General features: G+C 38.9%; 1 protein-coding gene across 2 annotated transcripts in view; it reads left to right on the top strand.

Moving 5' to 3' along the window:
* The window catches only part of carmil3 (capping protein regulator and myosin 1 linker 3), a 137492-nt gene that overhangs the window by 53288 nt on the left and 60599 nt on the right, over positions 1 to 23605 (top strand). For both annotated transcript variants that reach the window (XM_037534266.1, XM_037534274.1), the window contains 5 exons: positions 2270 to 2356; positions 8648 to 8757; positions 13275 to 13352; positions 13496 to 13572; positions 20622 to 20726. In XM_037534266.1, the coding sequence (XP_037390163.1) occupies positions 2270 to 2356; positions 8648 to 8757; positions 13275 to 13352; positions 13496 to 13572; positions 20622 to 20726 (457 nt within the window). The remainder of the gene's footprint in view (positions 1 to 2269; positions 2357 to 8647; positions 8758 to 13274; positions 13353 to 13495; positions 13573 to 20621; positions 20727 to 23605) is intronic.

The following is a 23605-nucleotide window of genomic DNA, read 5'->3' as shown; positions in this document are numbered from 1 at the left end:
CATGAATTCCACCGATTTATCATTTCTGCATAATTCAATAGTTGAGGTTTAAAAATTCATTTGGAGTGGTTTGATGTGAAATGATTCACTTTGGAGAAATGTGTTTACAGTGGTGGTGATAGGAACCAGGAGTCACAATGTCTAGAACACGGATACAGCCTTTTTGTTCAGTATCCAAAATGACCAGTGAACCTACACATCTTCAAAATTTTACATTAAACCAGAAAAAATGAAGTTTTCATCTTTTTTGTTTTCAACTCCTTGCATGTACCTCTGCACCATGAATATATTTAAAAATGTTTTAAACCAAAAAAGTGTTACCAAACAACTTGACAGACATAAAGCAGAGTCCTTATAACCATTTCATGTAATAAGGTTCTGTGAGGGACCTTCTGGGCTTAAAATCTTTATGTCTGGTTCCTCTCATCACCACTGCAACCCAGTAAGCTTCTCTAGAAGGGAGCATTTCACATCAAACCACTCTGAAAGACTAGAAGCATTGGTGGAAGTATCATTATCTGTATTAGTAATTTAGACCTCTGAATTTGTCTGGCATTTTATAGATGACGTCATGCCCAGGAACTCCAGGTCTAAGCAGTTTCTTTCTATGACAGAAATAAAGAGCATTTATGTAAATCAGCTGCTGCTAAACGCCAGCACTTTAAGATGAAACATCTACAGAATTAGTTCCCATAGTAAAAAAAAAGAACTATTAGGATAAAAAAGTATACAGGTCTTAGATATTTATAAGGATTATCTTATGATCTATTTAAAAGCTTTGAGATAATAGTAATGAATTAAATTGGTCATGAGGTAAAATTTTTTTAATAAATCATTTTTTAAAATGCTGTCCCATGTAGCACATTTCATGTCACTACCGAAACACAAAGCGTTTTAGTCTGTAGGTCTGTAGGCCTTATTTTAGCCATGCCCCTGTATTTTAGAGCGGGATGTGAGACTGCATCCCCGTCCCTCATGGCCACATGGTGAGCAGTTAGGTCCTATTGTTTTGAAGTAAATGTGTCGCAAAATCTGAAAATCAATGTGGAACATAAAAAAGTCGTCACTACCGAAACAAACTTTTCCTTTTTGTGTTTAAAAGAATAACGTTTTTGTATGTACAGCTGTTCAGAACTGCATTTGCTAGTCATGTGTTTTTGAGTTCTGCTCAGAATGAGCTAAATTTGTCACTACTGAAACATTTGGTGAAGGTTTGGTAGTTTTGGTAGTGACAAAGTGAAATACTCAATCATTTGTTGTAATAAAATAAACATAAGGTATAGCCTCACTCAAAGCAAAGGGATTTACGTCTGAATACCATATCAACTCCGAATGTAAACCAAATTAGTCCGGTGATTCATATTCCAACACCAGCTAAAATCAACTTAACTACCACTTGATGAAGCTTCTTAGTTTGTGTGGCATATCTTGGTGAGGTTCCAGGTCTTATCATGTCAATTGAGTGTGCAGCAATTTTAGCTTGCACATTGCAATATTTATTATTGACCTCATAATTCAGAGTAACCAGTGACATTCTGGAGAAAAATGTCTGTATGGCATCACCTTTGAAACAGTTTCGCTTGCCACAGTGGCAGGTTTTCAGAACGCTGTTCATTTCTGCTTTAGAGAAATACAGTTTAGACCCAGAGTTCCTAATATGGGCATGGCTGTGACTACAGAGTGACAGCACAGCTTCAGAGGTCTATTGGTATCATGGCAGTAGCTCTCATATTACTTGGTATTAGATTAAAAGGAAGATCAGTAGAGCTGCCCAATGCTATCAGATTCCCTCAGTTTATTAGCCTGTAAGTAGCACTATTTCAGTGCTGTCAGTGACGGGGCATTTTTCTTTACTCTATGTGGATCAAAGCTTTTTGCACTTGTCTCAGAATTTCTAGCTTGCTTGATAAAGTGTGCATAGTGTGCATAGTGTGTGTGTGTATGTGCGCGCATGTGTGAATGTCCTCTGCTGTTTATTCTTGGTCGATCAGGGTCAAGGTTTCAATGTATGCCACATTTAGTCATGTCACACTCATGTCACATCCCATCTCGTCACATCATAGAATAAGTGCATGTACATACACAGGCTTGAGAGTGTGTGTGTGTGTGTGTGTGTGTGTGTGTGTGTGTATGTGTGTGTGGTTATTTCTATTCTGAGGGCTGCAGTGTCAGAGCATCACTTGTTTTTTTGTACTTTATGTGCAAGTTGGCATGTTGCGTATAGGTCATAGGCATTTTTAACAGCATATGCGTGCATCTCTTTCTGCAGGAGTGTCAAATCTCATCCAGCAGGTGTGTCGGCTCAGCAAAGGCCTGCGTCTGCTCAACCTCTCCAAAACCTCGCTCTCCTCAAAGGGTGTGTGCTGCACTGGCGTCTCCTCGGGGAACCAGCAGCCCGTGCTGGCCTCGCACAAATGCCCTCACCAACTCCAGTCACCGTATACGGTCACATGCAGAAGTTCCTCCCTGGTCACATGGCATATTTTGTATGGTTAGGTTAGGTTAACCTAAAGAAGACCCCATGTTTGTGCTACGCATTTCCAGAGCAAATAGCAGGCTAGATATTTATACAACATCAAAAGCACTTAAAGTGTTTAACCTCAAATGCTTATTAAGATAAATATGATGAAAATGCAACACACAAATGGAATAAACCAAAGACTATTACCAAAATAAAAAGAGGCACCAGAAAAGATGCAGCCGGGGTGATGAAAACAGTCTTATGCAGGAGTTTGGGTGCCTTTGGTCAAATTACATTATTTTGATGGGGGAAAATAAGTTAAAACATCCCCTACAGAGATCACATTTTAATGCACAATTATTGTTTATTTGCTGAATTTGACCTTGTAAAGCACGTGTCAGGCTCCAGTCTTCGTGGGCCAAAACACTGCAGACTTCAGCTCACTGCCTCTTTAAACACGTCTGATTCAGACCATCGGCTAATTAGCAAGGCCTTCATGAACTGAATTCAGAGTGATAAATAAGGGTGAACGTTAATCTCCGCAGGACTTCGGCCCAGAAGGTCCCTAGTTTGACACGCTTGCTGTAAAGCATGAAATACTCATTTACAAGTGTATATTTTACAAGGCCTCGGGTTGGGAGTTCTCTTGAAGGCTTTTTCAACATGCTTGTAATCATCAGATTCATCTGCTTGGGGAAGGGAAGGGGTCTGAAGCACAACCTACATTACAATGTTCTTCCACACATTGTGTGCAATTACACATTTCCACCAGAGAGGTCTCCAAATCCCCACATCTTTCACAGTGTAGCTTTAAAGCACAGGTGTCAGGCTTCAGTCCTCGCGGGCCACATCAGACTGCCTCATTGAACACACCTGATTCAGTTCATCAGCTAATTACAAGGCCTTCATGAAATGAATTCAGGGCTTAAGATGGTAGGAAATGCTAATATCTGCAGCACTTTGGCCTGGAAGGTCCCCAGTTTGACTTGGCTGCTTTCAACTGAGCACATAAAGAGAAAGTGTGCTAAAATGTGCAGGAAAAAGTGTCATATTTAAATTTGTTCACTGTAGAGTATGTATTGATGTCTCTTAGAAAATCAAGAAAATTTCACTTAACTTTTGCATACATCTGAATACCCTTTTCCGTAGCCGTACTAGGTGTTGTTATGACAGCAACAATCTATTTTACCTTATTTATTGTAAGTTTTACCGTGATTCTTTCATTGAATGGTCCTGGAGTAGAGGTGCTGCTGCTGTTTTTTTTTGCCTTGAGTCAGGCCTTCAGGAGCTGAATTTGCTATCAGACTAATTACCAATGTAAAGGTAGAGCTGGCTTGGCTGTAACAACCTAGATCCTGATTGGATCATTTTCTCTTGAGTGTTTCAGGAATTTAAACTAGCAAGCAAGCAAGCAAAATTTATTTATATAGCGCTTTTTACAACAGGTGTTGTCACAAAGCAGCTTCACAGAACAATCAGTATTACAGAGAGAAGAGAAAAGAAGAAAGAAAATCCGGGTCCGGGCCCCCATGAGCAGGCCAGCGGCGACGGTGGCAAGGAAAAACTCCCTAAAAGAGGAAGAAACCTTGAGAGGAACCAAGACTCAGAAGGGGAACCCATCCTTCCAAGGTCGACACCGGATAGCAAACATTATTAGTATGAAGTATTATAGTAAAGTGGGAAAAGAAAAGATCTGAGGGTGAGGACTGCACAGCGCTGTACAGCAAGAAGCTCAGTGGTGGTCAAACCGGTCCAGAAGGCTGGTGAGCAGCGGCACCTGATCAAGACAGAAGAGGCAACAGCATCAGGCGCACAGGATGGGCAGCTGATCAGCTCGGCAGAGAAAGGAGAAGAAAAAAACAGAGTTAGTTCTGTAAAGAGTGGCTGACCACAGATGACAGTAAAACAGAGCAGCAGAGACTCCAGCAGGTCAAGACCTGACAGGGAAGACTAGTCACCAAATGCTTAACTGTACAAATAAGTTTTTAGCCTAGACTTAAAGATTGGGGCTGTGTCTGATTCCCGAACATTGGCAGGAAGATTATTCCAGAGCTGGGGGGCTTTGTATGAGAAAGCTCTCCCCCCTGATGTAACTTTATTAATTCTAGGTACCAGTAGTGAGCAGCACCTTGTGATCTAAGTAGGCGTGATGGTTCATAGTGGGAGAGGAGCTCACTCAGGTACTGAGGGGCGAGCCCGTTTAGAGCTTTATATGTCAGTAATAGAATTTTATAATCAATGCGAAATTTAACTGGTAACCAGTGCAGGGCTGATAAAACTGGACTAATATGGTCAAACTTCCTAGTTCTTGTGAGGACTCTGGCTGCAGCGTTCTGGACCAGCTGAAGCTTGTTAAGGCTTTTGCTGGGACATCCAGACAGCAGGGCATTACAATAATCTAGCCTTGAAGTGATAAATGCATGAACTAGCTTTTCTGCGTCCTGTAGAGATAATGAATTTCTTAATTTAGCGATATTGCGGAGATGCAGGAAGCCTGTTCTAGTAATATTAGTTATATGTGTGTCGAAGGAGAGATCAGCGTCTATCATGACACCAAGATTTTTAACAGATAGGCTTGATGAAACTGAGAGATTGTTAAGTTTTAGTGTTGAGTTAGACTGTTTCTGGCTAATTTTGAACCAAGAAGCAGGACCTCTGTTTTATCTGAGTTAAGTAACAGAAAATTATTTGACATCCAATCTTTTATGTCTTTTATACAGTCCACAATCTTGCCAAGTTTAATTTTATCATCCGGTTTACTTGATATATATAACTGGGTGTCATCGGCATAACAGTGGAAATTTATGCCGTGTTTACTGATAATGGTGCCTAGTGGTATCATATATATTGTAAATAATATAGGTCCTAAAACAGAGCCTTGTGGAACACCATACATTACTTTTGCACAAACAGATGATTCACCCTTTACATTAACAAACTGATATCGATCGGTGAAACTAAAATTTAACAACATAATAAAAATAGTACTACAAAACTTCAAGACCCTGGGGAAATATGTTTGGATGATAGCAAAATAGTTAACCAGCTAGCCATATTTTTAAGTAGCTAACTAGCTAACTATGTCAGGCTATTGCCGTGGCCTAATAATCCTAGTGCTGTTACTACACTATCTCAGAACAGTGCAAAGTAATCTACCTTTCTGGACTGCCTAGAGGTCCTGTATCCAAGGCTGCCCATTCCAATATGCATTGCAGTGTAGAGGGATAGACTTTCAGCACAGGTTAAAGGATAAATCAATCGGACTTCTCCTCACTGCACTTTCCAGTGTAACCCAACACTTGCAATGTGATCCAATGATTTGATTAGCCCTTACATCATTGCTCGAGTCGTTCACTTGATTATGGGGATGTATGTGACAAGACAATGTCCCCCAGACAAACAGATGCTAATGCTAGGCTGTGTGTCAGCAGCAGCGGAGACATGAATGACGGTTAAAAAGTGAATTCAGCACTTAGCGCCCAAATGCCAGGAGCAACCCCAGCCGTTTCTGAAGGCAGGGAAGAAAAATGTACTCCCATGGAAAGTACATTAGTTGGGGGGTTGGTAGGGGCAGAACAATGTGTGGAAAATGGCCTTGTTAGCTGCATTTGATAAGGCATGCTCTTTGAGGCTGTGGCACGCTGCCATCAGAGCAGATCGCTAGCAGGGCTGTCTGCGAATGTGGGCTAATGAATGTGACTCGTGGTGTGGCTTGCTTTTACATGGGTTAAGATGTTTAAAAGTTGATCAAGATGTAGAAAAGATAAATGCTGTCTTCACATGCTTATTGGATAATCCTGTTTCCCACTTGAGGAGGCATAATTGGGAAGACTGTGTCTTGATGATTGGCTAGTTGGAGATATGGACAGGTTGCCAGTAGGAATGTAACAGTATCCGCTAAGGTACTGTACTGAAATGTGTCACAGCGTATTTAAGCAGTAGAACATGTGCTAGATTGTGCTACCATAGCCAACATCATAGCTGTTTGAGCCAGTTTTATATTAATCTCAATGAGCCAGATGCGATGTCTTACTGAGAATACACATCTGGAGACAAACCTGAGAAATTTGGGGCTAAATGTGGGGATCATTGACTTATTAGGGTAAAAACATACTGAGAGTGGATTCTTTATACCAGTCCAGTGCCATGTAAAGGCAAAGCTCAAAGTAGGGGATGATTATTATTATGATGTGACCCTTATTAGTCCCACAATGGGGAAATTTCGCCTCCACAATCTAACCCATCTGTGCAGCTAAACACCACATGCACACTAGTGAAGACACACACCAGGGGGCAGTGAGCACACTTGGCTGGAGCGGTATCTGCACCCATGGAGCAGCTGGGGGTTAGGTGCCTTGCTCAAGGGTATATCACTCATGTACTGTCGGCTGATGGGATCGAACCAGCAACCTTCCGGTTGCAAGGCTGCTTCCGTAACCTCCAGCCCACTCGTCAACACTGCCCATTGAACAGCAAGCCTGTTGATTGGAACGCAAGTTGGCATGGCTAAAAAGACCCCCCAAAAGTCCAGTTAAGCATGTAATGCCTGTCAGGAACTAGCTTGGCATTCTCAGTTCATTATTAGTGGGCAATATAATTTCATCCGTTGAAATTCTTCCTCAGATATGAGTCTTGTCTTAACTGCTATACCACTATGTCACAAATAAGTGCCGATAATGTGATGTACAAACCATGCATAACACACTAGCCTGTTTGTCATGGATGTTTCGGTCACGTTTACAATGAAAATGAAAAACACTGCAGACCTTTGTTAACCTCCCCTTGTCTGCTGCATCCGAGTCAGCGAATATAAAGGACTGTGCTTTAGCTTAACATGGAGGTTAGATCGATTGCCACCGTTGAGGCCCTGTCTGCAAAACTGCATTGACTGTAACAACCATGAACCGTAATATTTTCCAAATTCTCAGTGTCTGGGCGGTCCGAGGCATGAATACATGTACACATGCATACGTGTTTATATGCGTGCATATAAAACTGAAGTCGGCCTCTTATTTGAACTTCCTGTTCCACCTTAAATGGTACAGCAACTGCTTTCACGCACCTGTATAGGTCCCAGGGTGTAACTGCTGCTTTATTTAAGGTGTAACATAAAATTTGAACAAAAAAGCTGCACAAGAAATTCAGGTGAGAATGACTATTTTTGCCTAATAAAAATGTCTACTTTGGTTATTAAAATGGTTCTTATTAAAAAGTGAAGAGTCCCAGAATAATATGCCAGGGTTAGCTTATAAAAGGTTTACTTAAGCGTCTAAAATGGTTTTATTTAAAATGTTTGTGTATACCATGATATATAGAGAAGATGCAAAGCAGACATGAATGTTAATTTTATATATATATATATATATATATATATATATATATATATATATATATATATATATACACACACAAGTGGTCATTCAGTCCACTACTTAGGTACATGCAAAAGTTATAGTTATGTTTACATCAACTCTGTCAGGGAGTATTTCTGGCAGTTGTTTTCTATTCCTAATAACTAACTGAAACCTAATTATGCTACTGTTAATATTTACAGTCAGTGATGTATCTAGTATTTTCTATAAGGCCTAGAGTGATGCTTTCTCACAAAATTGGTTCCATCCATTCTAAATCAAAATCTAATTGGTTGCTTCCACTGTTGTGGGAATAAAACTTTACAGGACAAGGAAAAAAAATACTTTACTTTTAATGTAAGTCAGTGGAACCAGACATTTTTGCTAGTAATTTTGGGCCATTTCTTTATCATGAAATGTACACACAATGTAAAGGACAAGAGGCATTTTCAAATTGGGGCAAAAACAGAAAAATGTATATATCACTGTTGTCAGAAGAAAACCTTGTATCTCCATTTTTGACATTTTTCTGTTTTTGACATTTTGACATTTCATGATAAATGGACCAAAATAAATGGCCCAAAATGACTTGGCAAAAAAATGTGGTTCCATTGACTTACATTAAAACTGAAGTATGTTTTTTTTCCTTCTCCTGTGAAGGTAAAACCGTTAAACCTTTTTGGACATATGAGGTTTTTCTCAGACAACAGCGATATAGCGAACCTCCAAAGTGTTGAATACATTGTAAAATACAGCTTTAGCCATACAGCCCAGGACTGAGGTACATGCAAAGCATTCTATATAGGCCTGTTCATTCTCCTTCTTTTTCCTCCAGGTGTGACATCCCTGTCTCAGGCTTTATGCTCCAGCGACGACTACTCCAACTCTCTCCTGCATCTCGACCTGAGCAAAAACCCAGGAGTTCTTTCAGGAGAGGACGCCACGGTCAGAACTCACACAGAAACCCGCACATATACACTCACTGGCCACTTTATTAGGTACCTTGTGTCTGCACTTATTGTTCATTTTATCAGCTCCAGGTGTACTTTGTAGTTTACAAATACAGACTGTAGTCCATGTGTTTCTCTGTATAATATGTACTCAATTCTTCAGTGCTCAGGACACCCATGGGACCACCACAGAGCAGGTATTATTTGGATGGTCAATGGGTGGTGGTCCTATGGAGGTCTGGACCAGGAGTTAAACAGATTTAACAGATGGACTACAGTCTGTAATTGTAGAAGTACAAAGTGCATCAATATAGTAAGTGGAGCTTATAAAATGGTTGAGTGTGGATGCAAAGTCTGTGTCAAAACAGCCATTAAGTACCATAAAAGTAACTATTCATTTTTCAGGAGATATTTCTAAAGAGATAATAAGGTATCTCTGTTGGCATCTATGGTCATTCTCTGTATAAGAAGGGGGGAAGTAAGTGAAACAACTAGATCAAACAGCCACTAAAAGATGCAGAGAAAATGACAATCCTAACAACCACCTTGAAGACCTGGCAGATCACCAAAACTGTCACCATCAAAGAGCACTCAAAGCTTTCATCTTTGAGAGATGATCAAGCTCCTCTCTTGCTTCAGATCTTGAAGACTTTTCTGTCCATCCTTCCACTGTGAGAAGACAACTCAATGCTATGAGTGTCAAAGGATGTGCAGCTGTCAAGAAGCCATTACTGAGGGAAGAAATAGACGGAAGAAGCTGCTGGACTGACCAGACCTCAGCATCATTGAATGGGTGGGATTACTTGGATTGTGAGAATCTGAAAATGCAACCAACTTCTAAGACTGAACTCTTGAGATGTAGGAAAATATTCCTGGAGGTTTCTTTGAAGACTGAAAGCAAGTCTTCTGAAAAGAATGGAAGCTGCTTCTACTTTAGGCCTCTGTTATACATGATCTGCTTTTTTACTGGTGCTGAAAAATGAATAACTTGTACTTAATGGCCATTTTGAATGGAAATTAGATTAATGAAGGGTCTTTGAATTTTGCTTGCTAATGTTTGTTCAAACACACTGACACATACAGTCTAGGTCCGTTATGATAGGGTCAAATCATCATCCTGTGATTACAGTGCTACATATTGGCCCTTATTCAACAACTTTGCATAAAAAAGGAGCACAGATTTGGCCCGTTTAATGACTTGCAAACTACTTTGGTATCGTCATGGACACAAGTCGAACTTTCAGCTTCAGCGTGTGAAATCAAGCGCCAGCCTATCAGTACCTCATTTGCATATCATTTATGTGACACCACCCTAAATCATGCAAATATTTCAATAGGGAGCCAACAAATTGATAGCATTCTGCAGTCTGTGAACCAATGGCTGTACTTGTAAGTGGAATTTGAGGTTGAGCAGTGAGTGCACTGCCCCCTCACTGACCAGACTTTATAGCGTTAATATTACAATGGCGAAAAAGAAGAAAATGTGGAAAAAATAAAATGTCTTAGCGTTTTTAAGACAGTAGAACAATGTGATTATGTATTGTGATTATTTTCCTAAGTACTTAAAGTTGTTTCTTAACAACTACATGCATTATCAAGTCTGAGCATTTAGGTTTTTTGGATTTTATTTAAAAATTTCTCATATGGTTCTTGATAAATACATACCCTGTATTATCAGACGTCTTGACATAAAAAAACAATGTCTAAAATGTGATTTAATACAATTTATGAAACAGGTTATGGGTCCAATCACCACTTATGTTTATGTCCAACAACTGTGGTCAAACAAGACTAATTAAATTACAATTACATTATGAATAAGTGAAAAGTGATTCATAACAATATTGCTTTGCATCATATTGAAAATTTTTTTTCATTATCATTTTTATGATTTTTTTTTGTCTATATGCAACTGTCCCACACTTCTGAGTCTTTACCGCAACACTGAAAAAATGCCATAGTAAAGGTTTTTTCAAAGCCAAACAAATCTAGTTTCTAAGGAAACAGAAGTTAGTAAGTGAGCAAATGGTGCACTTGTGCTTACCACCCACACTGAGTGACTCAAGATCCAGAAAAAAAACAAGGAAAAGAAGGTAAAGATCATCTTTCCTTCTGAAGTATTTATAATGTGTCCTTACTGTACAGCTTAGTAATGACGTATTTTAAATCACATTTAAAAGAAATACATCTGTATTACTGTTGAGTTCATGTATATCAGCTGCTAAGAGTCAAAGCTAACATAGCAGACCTTGCTTTCTCCAATTTATCTGCAATATTAGCTGCAATATTAGCAAAATGTCATTTCTGCAACAATATTTCCAGCAGCAGCATAAAGACCTTGTGTCACGGTAGAGATAAATCCAATGTGGAATGTGGACAAAATATTAGCAACACTCAAATAATCCAGTTCAGTTCAGCATCATGGTAATCTATAATCCTAATAATGAAGATGCAGTTAAATTAATACATCAATACAGTGTCAGTCAAAACTGAGCATTATTATATTAGTAAGGGCAGAATTCATGGCAGAGCTGTTGTATTGCATCGCATTGGATCTACACTCAGTGATGTACAAGTATGATGTGGGTAGTGAGTGCATATTAAATTGCACATATTGTAAACTAAACATAAATATGTTACTTTGTCAATCCCCAAAGAAACCAAATTAATCTACAATAAGATCACAGAGGCCTCGGCGCATTTACAATGAAGCACAAAACTTGAAGAAAATGAATTTAAATGTATTAACATTTTATAGAAATTGAAAAAGCAAAGTGTGAAATGAAAAATGTGAAATGAAAGTTGTATGAGATGCTTCTGCGCTTTGTGTTTTGTCAGTCATATTAAACAAATATGACTAATATATATATGTAATGTAATATGTCCTTAAATTAAACATGGAAAGCTTTCAGTATTTATTTCAATATGTACGTAAAATTGGAACATCCAGTTCTGTACTGGGTTGCCATGTGCACAAACTATTAGTATTCTTGTTATTTCTTTATTTCTTTATTTTTTATTCTTATTGTGGGAATTACATTAATTCTACCAATTTGGTTCAAAATCAGAGTTGAAAATACATTTCAAACTTCAGACTAAAATCCTTTTGCTTTGAGTGACTTTATACATTAAATATGTTTATTTTATTAAAACAAATGATTCCATTGTGTCACTCACAAAACAATCATAGCACTAACAAAACTTCACCAAATGTTTCAGCAGTGACTGTTTCGGTAGTGACTGTTTTAGCTCATTTCAAGCAGAACTCCAAAACACCTAGCCAATACACAGCTAGTGAACACAGCTTTGAAAAGTTACGTACACACAATCATAATATTTTCTTTAAAACATAAAAATGTGTCCATAATTTAAGAATATATGTGTTTTGGTAGTGACAGTTCCTAATGTTACATGCTGATTTATGGATTTTGAGACAAATTAACTTCAAAACAATGGGATCTTACTCCTTACCATGTGGCCTTGAGGGGCAGGGATGCAGCCTCACTTCCTGCTCTAAGATGCAGGGGTGTGGCTAAAATAAGTCTCCGCCTATGGACTAAAACTGTTTCGGTAGTGACATGAAAACGCGGGACAGTGTTTTTGACACTTCTTAATTTAAAACTTAAACTCAATCCTTCAGCTTCACTTTAAAAGACATTAAAATTTTACTTTATAAAAATTAAAAAAGAGAGGTTTAGTCTAGAGGTTAGGGTTTGAAACAGCCACTTCTCAATAGAAATTACCCTCTACGTGATGCTTTTGTATATCGCTGCTGTTTAAACAAAACCTCGTATCTCCATTTTTGACATTTTTCAGTTTTTCACATTATTTGAAAGGACCCTTTGTCATATGTATTGCATGTAAATTTCTTGATGAATGGACTGACAGAAATGACTCGAAGTTACTTAGAAAAACGTCTGGTTCCATTGACTTACATTAAAAGTAAAGTAGGTTTTTTCCTTCTCCTGTAAAGTTACTATTTTGGAGATATGAGGTTTTCTTCTGACAACAGCGATATATGTAGCTTATATATCTTAATTAATTCCATTGGGTTTGATAGATTATAACATAGTCCTTGTAAATATCTAAGGTCTGAATACTTCATTGTTTTTTGAAGAGTTGTTTTCACTGCAGGACTGCAGTTTGAACTACTTAGGTAGAAAGATCCATGGATGACATTGATAACAGTTTTGGTTAGTTTGGTTAGTAGTTGGTTAGTAACCATAAATCACTCAAATTTTATTGATGAATAACAAATCTGTTGGTAAAATATGCATCCGCTCATTTTGCAATGTGGTTTGACTGTAGAAACTTTGATCAATTTGGGCCACGATTGCAATATGACTTGGAGTATAGTTGAAATACATGCTCCCAGAAAACAACACAATTGGTGATTGATGTATGGCACAGTGCTACTTCACATTCAGACACTACTTCACATCCTTGCTTTGTCCACCTCTCTCTTATACACAGACCCTTTATAACTGCCTGACTCCTCTGTTGTATTTGTAGAACTTGTATCTGTTCTTGGCTCAGCCCAACTGCTTGGTGCATTTGGATCTATCAGGCACTGACTGCACAGTGGACTCAGTAAGTGTCACTGGCCACTAATAATTTGGCCTCTTTCTCAAATCGACTTTAATTTAACTTGTATGACACATTGGCCTTGATTTCTTGACCGACCCATCAGCTCATTTAAGCATTGATGGTGTTCTCTGTTCTCTGTCCTGCAGTTGTTTGGGGCTCTCCTCCGGGGCTGCTGCGCTGACCTCTCCTATTTGAACCTCTCTAAGAACTCCTTTTCTCACAGGTGAGCTTAAGTCTGTGTTTTTCAAACAGCAACAAAGCTGACCCGGGATTAGTTGCAGCTTTTGTGTGCGAGTAAATCCTCTTCTGCATACTTTTGCACAGGTGGTGTTTGTGTCTTAGCTTGTTGGCTCAGTCCCAACAGTTGACAAGTGTGGTAATTAGCTGCTAATAGGAGGTTCTCTGTTGCAATGATTGGGCAATAATTCTCTCTAGCACCGCTGGTTTAATTGTTTGGTAGAAAACCTAATCTGTGCTTCCTAAAATACAATTATCCCATGCTAAACTGGTGTCAGAAGTAGGCAGTGCTGTGTTTTGCATTATATTTATGAGGCTAATGAAGGGATATATCGCAATAATTAGGGCAAAAGTATTTCATATGTATAAAGCAGTGGTAGCAGCCATAATCAAGTGATTTGCAGTTGCGTAATGGGGCATACTGGACTAAAGCTAGCATTTAAAGGGGAATTTTCTAGAAAAAACTCACTGACTGATTGCTTTACAGTGGTGGTGATAGGAACCAGAGGTCACCACGTCTACATTACAAATGTAGCCATTTTATTTAATATCCAAAACCACCAGCTTACATATGTCTTCTGAGGTTTTTATACATAATGTTGGTGATTGTAAAATAGTGGTAAATCTGATGGGAAAAAAATTGTCTCCTTTTGGGACTATTTTGCCTTAAATTACCCTTAATGTATCCCTCCACCAAGAACAGATTAGAATATATTAATTAAAATACTAAAATACCAAAACATATATCAAAGCTGCTGTAAAACAATGTCTCAGACATCAAAGTATTCATAACCATTTAATGTAATAATTTTCTTTGATGTAGCTTTCGGAGGCCTTAATCTGGGAACAATAATTGACTTAGTAATTTCTCTAGAATTAAGCATTTTGCACCAAACTACTCTAAATGACTTTCTTTACATCTTAACTATTAAATATGCAGAGTTTTTTAAAAATAGTTGGAGTTCCCCTTTAATTTGTTACTCTTTACATTTTCACGCCAGTACCCAGCATGCATTATGCAAATACATCACACAGCCGTTGGGAATCCTTAAGGTGTCAACCATTCCTGACTGCTAGCTTAGCCACATCTATAGGGTAGTTTGATAATAAAGGCAACCAAGCTAGCATTAGTTTTACTCTTATCACAGTCATCAAACCTAATCGTAAAGAAAACGGTTATTCTGTCTTTATTCAGCACAAAATGGATGCCAGAAACACGCATTATACCCTTTCAGGCATAGAGAAACATAGAGAAAACTGGGGTAACATATCTAGATAGCCATCTAACTTAGTTTAGCTTTGGCTTGTTGTTCTCCTCCTCTGATAAATATTATTCTACATGTAACAGGCAATGAAAAGAACTGTTTCATAACAGCCCACCCTAAAAATCCACCTCAAAACAATTGTAGTTTTTCAAAGATACATCATCAGAAGGGATGTTTACTAATCTCTATACTGGAAAATCTCACTTTAGAGACGACTAATCCAAATAAGCATGTCTGCAACAGATGTTAAGGGTTGGAATAGTTTCATTTTGGTTTCTTTAACCACTAAGCATGAATACCATTTGATGCCTCCAGTTCAAGCTTTCATTATTTGTTAGCTACATAAGCCTCATAGCTTCAGGGCAAAACTAAAGAAGCAAAGTTCAGACACCAAACATGTCTTGACTGATCGACCACATTTGGGATGAGGGGAAAATCGTGCAAATTAGATTTTTGGTTGAACCACTGCTTGAAGTTAGAACACACTAGTGACCAAATATCCTTATAAAGCTTGTGAAATCTATAGAAGTGTGGGATTTGGCTGGATCAGATGCATACTGTTAGGTAAGGGAACATTAAATGCAAGACCAGGACCAGAAGAAGGTTTGGTGACCACTGCTCTAAATTAATTAAGCCTATAAATAAATAAATTAAGCCTATAAAAGTCTTGCACATACATTATATGACCAGACGTATGTGGAGCCCTCTCCTAATTGAGTCCTAATTGAGGGACATTTCAGCCACACTCATTCTTAATTGTATAAAATTAAGCACAAAGCCATGCGATCTCCATAGACAGTCACTGGCAGTAAACTGGGCTATACTGATGAGCTCAGTGACTCTAAACAAGGGCACTGTCATAGGATGCCATCATTGCCACAAATCAGTTTGTGAAGTTTCTGTCCTGTTAGATCTGCCCCTGTCAACTATAAGTGCTATCATTGTGAAATGGAAGCATCAATGAGCAACAACAGCCCAAGACTAGACTGCATAAACTTACAGAGGGGTTACCAATGACTGAAGCATGTAGTGCATAAAAAGTCACAACCCATTCCTGAATGCCTCTGGAAGCAACATATGGAACTGTGCATGAGGAGAATAAAATCACTATGCACAATGCCAAGTGATGGCTGGAGTGGTATAAAGTGTGCCACCACTGGACTCTGGTGCAGTGCAAACATGTTCTATCTGGCAGTCTGATGGATGAAGCTGGGTTCGTTGGATACATATTGGAATGCATAGTGCCAACAGTAAAGTTTGGTGGAGGTGGGATACTGGTCTGGTGCTGTTTTTCAGTGTTTGGGCATCTTAGTTTCAGTGAAGGGTAATGTTAATGCTACAGCTTCCAAGGACATTTTAGACAGTTATATGCTTTCAACTTTGTGGCACACTTTGGGGAAGGCCCTCTCCTGTTCCAGCATGACTGTGCCCCTGTGCAAAACATGAGGCCTATAAAGACATAGTTTGACTAGTTTGGTGTGGAGGAACTTCACTGGCCTGCACAAAGACCTGACTTCATTCCACTGAACACCTTTTGGATTAATTGGAGTGTCACTTGAGAGCCAGGTCTTCTTGTCCATCTACAGTGCCTGATTTCACAAATTAATGTCTATGGTTTTGGAATGGGATATCCAACAAACTCGTACGGGTGTGAGAGTCCGTTGTCCACATACTTTTGGCCATGTAATGTGCCTACATAGTCTTGTAAATGAAAAATGTATGTATTTGTAATAGTTGTAATAATTGATTTATAGTGTGTCTCCTGCCACCCCCACTCCCTGCCTCGCCTTGCCTCAGCACACGGCATATTTAAAATCTGTACAATATTACACGAAGCCCTCATAAAGGTAGTAATAGAAGCCAGTGTTTGTGCGGAAGGCGGAGAGAGCTGCAGGCGGCAGCAATGCAAAAAACACAGTGATATATATCTGCCGCCCCATAACTTCTCCTAGAAGACGCCGCTGCAATAGCGTCCCCCAGCCTGTAACTGCATTATGAGAAATTCTATGAAAAATGAGTCTCATTTTAGCAGGACTTACTGCTCATTTCCCAAGTCGCTCGATCTCTCTCTCTCCCCCTCTCTCTCCCTGTCCCTCTCTCTCTTGTCTTCCTCTCTCTCCTCGTTCTGAAACACAGTGTGAAAAACACTTTGCTGCTAATGGCTTTTGAATTTGCAGGGGGAGATGAATTTGGAAATCATTGGGTACATTTATATTGAACTCCCGCTGTACCCTCTCCATCTCGGCCAGACCCGGTTCCTCTATCTCACATCCACCCACTCAAACTCCCACACACCCAAATGCAGAGACAGAACCAAAAACATTCACAAGCAGTCTCAAATGTCATGCACACACACACACATGCTGTCAGCCGGTTTTGTCCTAATGCTTATGTGTGCATGTGCTTGTGTGTGCGTAATGTGTTTGGAGTTATGAGATGCAGTAGGGTAAAGCTGTTCCAGCTGATAAGACAGAACGCTCATGAATATTGAAGGAGAGCATTTTCCGTCTCTACTCAGCGCTCGTTAGCGCGTCAGCCCCAGACTCACGCATGCGCTCTCTGGCTTTTAGCGCAGTGTCATTCCATGCAAAACATTGTGCATAATCTTGTAAAGCATGAAAATATTATCTTGTTCCATTCTGTTCTGCTCTAACATGAACATGGTCTCTACTGTCTCCTTTTTGCGCTTGCAAAAGTTGGGGCAGTAATAAAAGTGGAAAGTAGCGATTCATAAATGCTACGATATTGAAACTCTATTAGATTGAAAACAGCAAAAATATATTTAAATATAAATTTTATGTATTTTGTCTTTTACCGCTGTGTTACATCACTTTTCCTTTTAACAAGACTTATTGAAGGCACCAATTGATCCCTTTTTGAAAGCATAATTTTGTGCTTCTGTTATGCAAGTCACCTGCAAAATCCCATTGTCATTCTGTCACATTTGTAAGGCAGGTCTAGTACGTGATTACACGGCCATGCTGTTGTAACCTGTGCAGAATGTGGCTTGGTCTTAAATAAAGGTGGAGGTCCCTGAAAATGACGTCATCTAGAAGGCAGCATATGTTGCTCTAAAATGTATATTTACCTTTTAGTTTTCACATATTTGCAAGATTTGCACTAATACAAGCCTGTACTAGTGACAGTCCCTGACTTTTGAACTTTACACTGGTAACATTCTGGTGGTCCTTTACCTCTCTGGCCTGGAGAACACGACACCCTTGAACAGTCTGAAAGGTTGACTGACAATACAGTACAATATATATTTCCACTGTGCATCAGTCTATTTTGGATGTGTTCAAACCCAGATATGTCATTTCTGGATATAGGGCTTCCTCGGAACATAGTACAGTCCTAACTTGCAACAGCAACGAATGTTATTGACAGATGTCTCAAGGAATAACATTGTTTTTGAACTGTGGCATAATGGTGAACCTTAACCCATCTTTGCTCATAAAAGATAAAACCTTTCCTGGATGTTGCTTTTATATCTAAGCATGCTTTCTGTTTTAATTTGCATTCCACAAACTGTCCCAACATTTTTTCCAAACTAAGGCCCATGCCCCGTGCACACAAAAATGTTTTTTTAGTCACTAAAACTGAGCTTTTTGAAAAGGCTTTGCTGGGCATTTTCATATTTACAACTGACAGCTGAGTTGTACTTGGCAGTTCAGAGATTGATAACATGTTTACAACTTAATTTGTGTACCTTTTCATTACACCATTAGTGACATCTACTGCGCTAGTTGTTTTTTAATGGTATGTCAACTTAATTGCAAACATTGAAAATATATCAATGATTCTAAAGCTCTGTGACTTGATGACCATTAGCCAAAGTCAGATCTGAAAGAACACCAGTAATTCAATCAAATGAGAGCAGATTTGTGAAAAAAAAAAGAAAATTAGGACTCTAGGTGTAGATCCAAGAGGTGAAAAGAATGGGCATCGTTCATTAATATCTTCCTAAGTTTTTTCTTAAACGTGATCTTGAGAAAGGTCCTAAGAAAAAGTTTGTCAGATCATGACATGTTCAGAACTGTTTGCACCTTTGTGCTCTTGAGTGTTTTAGATTCTATACTTACCTAAGAACAAATCCCAAAACTCTGGTGAATGCCAGACTCAAACCAACTTACGTAGGTTTTATGAAGAGGTTTCTTCTTAAGAACGGTTGGTGAATGAGGCCCAATGTCATTAAGAAGTTGGGCTGATTATTACGTTTCATAAAACATCAAGAAAGCAAGACAAATTTCAAAGACGACGGCTGAGTTTATGTGTAAAGTCATGTTTATAGAGTATTTTATGGAACAGCTAGGTAGTAGGGGGACTGCTTCTTTTAAAACTTTGGACACATCCCAGGTTAAAGTTGCCCAAATCTGATCTTCATATGTGACACAGATTTGTTTTGTATGTGTGTGGATGTGTGAACAGAAAAACATGATTTGGGCCTCTTTACACAGTACTGGAATTCAGTATCCAATGCTTCTAATTCAACCTCTGAACAGTCAGATTGGAATTCATCCTGATCTAAATCCTCATGTTAAATTGAGTGTGTTTGCTTGGTGTCTTGTCAACATTTGCATGACTCCCAATGTGGGAAGTATAGTCCAGCTTTTTGGAGAATCTACAAAAATTCAGACGTTTTAGCATTTCATAGATATGCCCATATTAGCCATATTAGTTTCACAGTTTGCTGCACTACAATCCCCAGCATGCACTGCAATGAAACACTTTATTAGGAAAATTCCTTGTTTCTACACTAACTGTCCATTTTATCAGTTACATTTACCATTTAGTTCTACAATTACAGACTGTAGTCCGTCTGTTTCTCTGCATACTTTCTTAGTCCCCTTTTACCCTGTTCAAGTGTCAGGACCCCCAAAAGACCACCACAGAGCAGGTACTATTTGGGCGGTGGATCATTCTCAGCACTGCAGTAACACTGTGTGGTGTATTATTGTGCGTTGCGCTGGTCAGAGTGGATCAGGCTCAGCAGTGATCCTGAAGTCTTTTAACACCTCAGTACCACTGCTGGACTGAGAATAGTCCACCAACCAAAAATATCCAGCCAGCAGCGTCCTGTAGGCAGCGTCCTGTGACCAGTGATAAAGGACTTACATAATGACTAACACAAACTGTGCAGCAACTCTCTGACGTTACATCTACAAGATAGAACAAGGTAGATCTAATAGAGTGGACAGCGAGTGGACACAGCGTCTAAACCCTCAAGCAGCACTGCTATTGAAAATCTCTATATTTTGCACAATATGCATGCTCACAATGTTCGTCTTGAGCAGAGTGATGTGAGATTTTCAAAACTGTCGCTGGTGTGGACAGATTTTTTTCAAACTACATTTTCCAAATTATCCATAGGGCAGTCAAATTGTATATTAAAAATGTTTTTTTCATTAAGTAAAAGCTACAAATGGACTCATTTTCTTGCAAGCCAGAGAATTATCTTTTTTTTCCATTTGTATTATTTAAACTGTTATCTGCCAGCCGGTGCTTGGGTCTTTTTCTCGCTATAGTGGTCATACATTATGGAATATGTTTTGCCTCTTTTTTTTTTTTTTCTCAGATGCATTAAGATAACATGAAAGGCCTTTGAACTTCAATGCATCTCAGAGGGAAGCAGTAATCAGTGTTATTAGATAAGGATGAAAGGCTTTTGGTGACTTTCTTCCTCTTCTGCCGTCTCTTTCCCTTTGTGTCTCTCTTTTTCCCTCTCCTTTTCTTTCTCCTTTCCCTCTGTCTACCTGTCTCTCTCCATCAGGAAAGTGAGAGAAACTCTCCCCACCTTCCGTCAGTTCTTCAGCTCGGCGTTCAGTCTCACCCACCTCAACTTGTCCTCCATGAAGATGCCGCCGGATGTACTCAGGTGAGCCAACACTATCGGCAGTATTTTGAGCTTTCCGAGGAATGAGAGCAAGACTGAGGCAAAAAATTGGCAATATAAGTGTTTCTCATATTGTTGCACAAAGTTAGCCATACTAGTACTTGGCTCAGTTGACTCTCAATGCCACATTCACTGCCTGTCTTCATCATAGACATAAGAGAATAACTCAACCAAAAATGCTTACAGTGCTAATAAGGAATGCGTGTGAATCATAGATATACATACCTAAATGCCACGTTGCCTATTGTTCTCTACCTGAGGCAATACGTCGGCGCATCCGCCATGTTGGAGAGGTCAAGATCCGCTTGTGAACGAATTCACTTGTATTGAGAGACAATGAGTCTCAGGATTAAATCGGCCACAACCTTCTGAATGCTCAACTGATTTTCACCAAATTTGTTTTGTTATAACCCTAAGACACAGATTAATCTAGGCTTCACGGACTGCTCTTGGTAGCTTTTATTTCTTTAATAACTGATTGAGCTAATTAGCCCTCCAGACCAGCAGGAAAGTATTCAGTCTGTACCTGATGTTAAAAACCAAGTTTAGCGTGAGAAACACAATCAGACATATCAGCAAATCCATTCATGTGTGAATCACTTCTAATCTTAATACACTCAAAACATAAGGTAAAGTTGGCTTGCTATTCGCCAGCTTCTTGTTTGAGCTTTCCCGTTCCACCTTAAACTGTGCAGCAGTCACTTTCTGGTGCCTAAAGCGGCACCATTTCAGATGGAATGGGAAATATTTGAACAAGAAGCTGGCGAATAAGAAGCTGACTTCAGCTTTGTGTAAGAGGGTGCTAATATTACTCTATTATGAATATCTACACAGATTAAGGAATGCCATAACTACTATATACTATAACTAGCTATAAAGCATTAACCATCATTGTAAATAATAACTACCACATCAAGTTAAGATCCCCTGAATAGACTATTAAATAAGCTTAAAATAAAATCGCATCAACAGGTTCTTTGTGCATCACCAACCACACGGCTATATCTACACATAAACAATACGGATCTCAGTGTTCCCTCCGTTATATAATCCTATCGTGCTTTCTGAGTGCAGTATACTTGAAATAGTATCACTTTGGACAGTATCTTTCTCAAACTGCCCCACTGTATTGGTACTGAATGCAGTCCAACAGCAATGTTGACCGCCCCAAAATGGTGGCGCTGTTGGCGTGCCTGGCCGGACCCAACGCAGCATCTAGGTATGTACATCTATGGTGTGAACAGATGGTTAAAGTTGCCATTACGCAGTGGTGGACGAAGTACACAAATCATGTATTTGAGTTAAAGTCGAGATACCCAAGGTAAAATGTTACTCCAGTAAAAGTAGAAGTTCCTCCCTTTAGACCTTCACTTGAGTAAAAGCACAAAAGTATTTGCCTTCAAATGTAAAGTATCAAAAGCAAAAGCACTAAAAGATTAATTATAACTCTAATGTCCTGTTATCATTTTTGTAAGAAGACTCTTGTTTAATCAACTCATTTTAGGTGAAAATACTCCAGTGTCTCTCTTGGTAAACCAGTCTTTTAATAGAGTGTCCTTGATTCGCACTTCTTTCATTTAGACATTATGTTTTTATACACACATAAACTAAAAGGAAAGGCAGATTTCGCAAAATGTAGAGTAAAAAGTAAGATATTAGACTTTGAAATGTAGTGGAGTGAAAGTGAAAAGTCACCCAAAATGGAAAAACTTCAGTAAAGTATAGATACATGAAAAAAAACTACTTAAGTACATTAACAAATTACATTTACTTAGTTATAGTCCACCACTGCCATTATGTAACGCTAGGTGATCCCTATATTATTGCAATCAGTTAGCCGCAGCAGCATTTTAAATGGAGCTTTGGTTCAGTCTCTTTAGCCCTTTTAAATATAGCTTGGGTCAGTCTTTTGGCCTTCTGCTCCACATTCGGTGTCTATCTGAGCCAGTCACGACCAAATCAAACAGAATACTTTAACTGAAAAGGCTAATCTTGTTAATAAGGAATGAGAGCAAGCAGAAGATCATAAATAGACTTAAATAACTGAATCATGATGATGATTCCCATCTTTTGGCATATTACCCACAGCGATGGCAGCTAACATGCTGATCCCTAGCAAAACCAGCATATCACTGTTGTAGAAGAAAACCTACTTTACTTTTAATGTAAGTCAATGGAACCAGAATTCATTCCAAGTCATTTTGGGTCATTTCTTTTAGTCCATTCATCATGAAATTTACACACAGTGTAAAGGGCAACAGGTCCGTTGATGTTGATGTCAAAACCTGAATAATAAATGGAGATACACGGTTTTCTCCCGACAACAGTTATATGTTGTTTTTGGGATGCTGGTATCCTGGTTAACCAGAATGACCATGTGGGGTGACCAGCTAAACCAGCACCACATCAGCATAAACCAACAGGCGATCATATTAAGCATTATGTAATTGAATCATGCCACATGATTCCCATATTATTGCATTCATTTCCCACACTAGCATTTAAAATGAAGCTTTGGTTTAGTCTCTTGGTCTTCTGCTCAACATTCAGTGGCTATCTGAGCCAGGCACGGTATACAAATGAGAAAACTTTAACCAAACGGCTAACCGCGCTAAAAAGGAATGAGAGCAAGCATGAAAGTTGTGATTAGCATTATGTAACTGAATCATTCTAGATGATTCCCATATTTTTGCACCTTACCTACACTCAATATTTTTATTTTGAGAGATGACTTAGTCTTTTAGCCTTTAATGCCACATTCAGTGCCTGTCTGAATCACAGACATAAATGCCTCAACCAAAACGACCTTGCTAATAAAGAATCAGAGCAAACGGGTGATCAAAGTTAGCATTACGTAAGTG

Source organism: Pygocentrus nattereri, chromosome 2, assembly GCF_015220715.1.
Source record: "Pygocentrus nattereri isolate fPygNat1 chromosome 2, fPygNat1.pri, whole genome shotgun sequence".
NCBI lineage: Eukaryota > Metazoa > Chordata > Actinopteri > Characiformes > Serrasalmidae > Pygocentrus > Pygocentrus nattereri.
The sequence above is the reverse complement of the archived record's forward strand: the minus strand, read 5'-3'. Positions and strand labels throughout refer to the sequence as shown.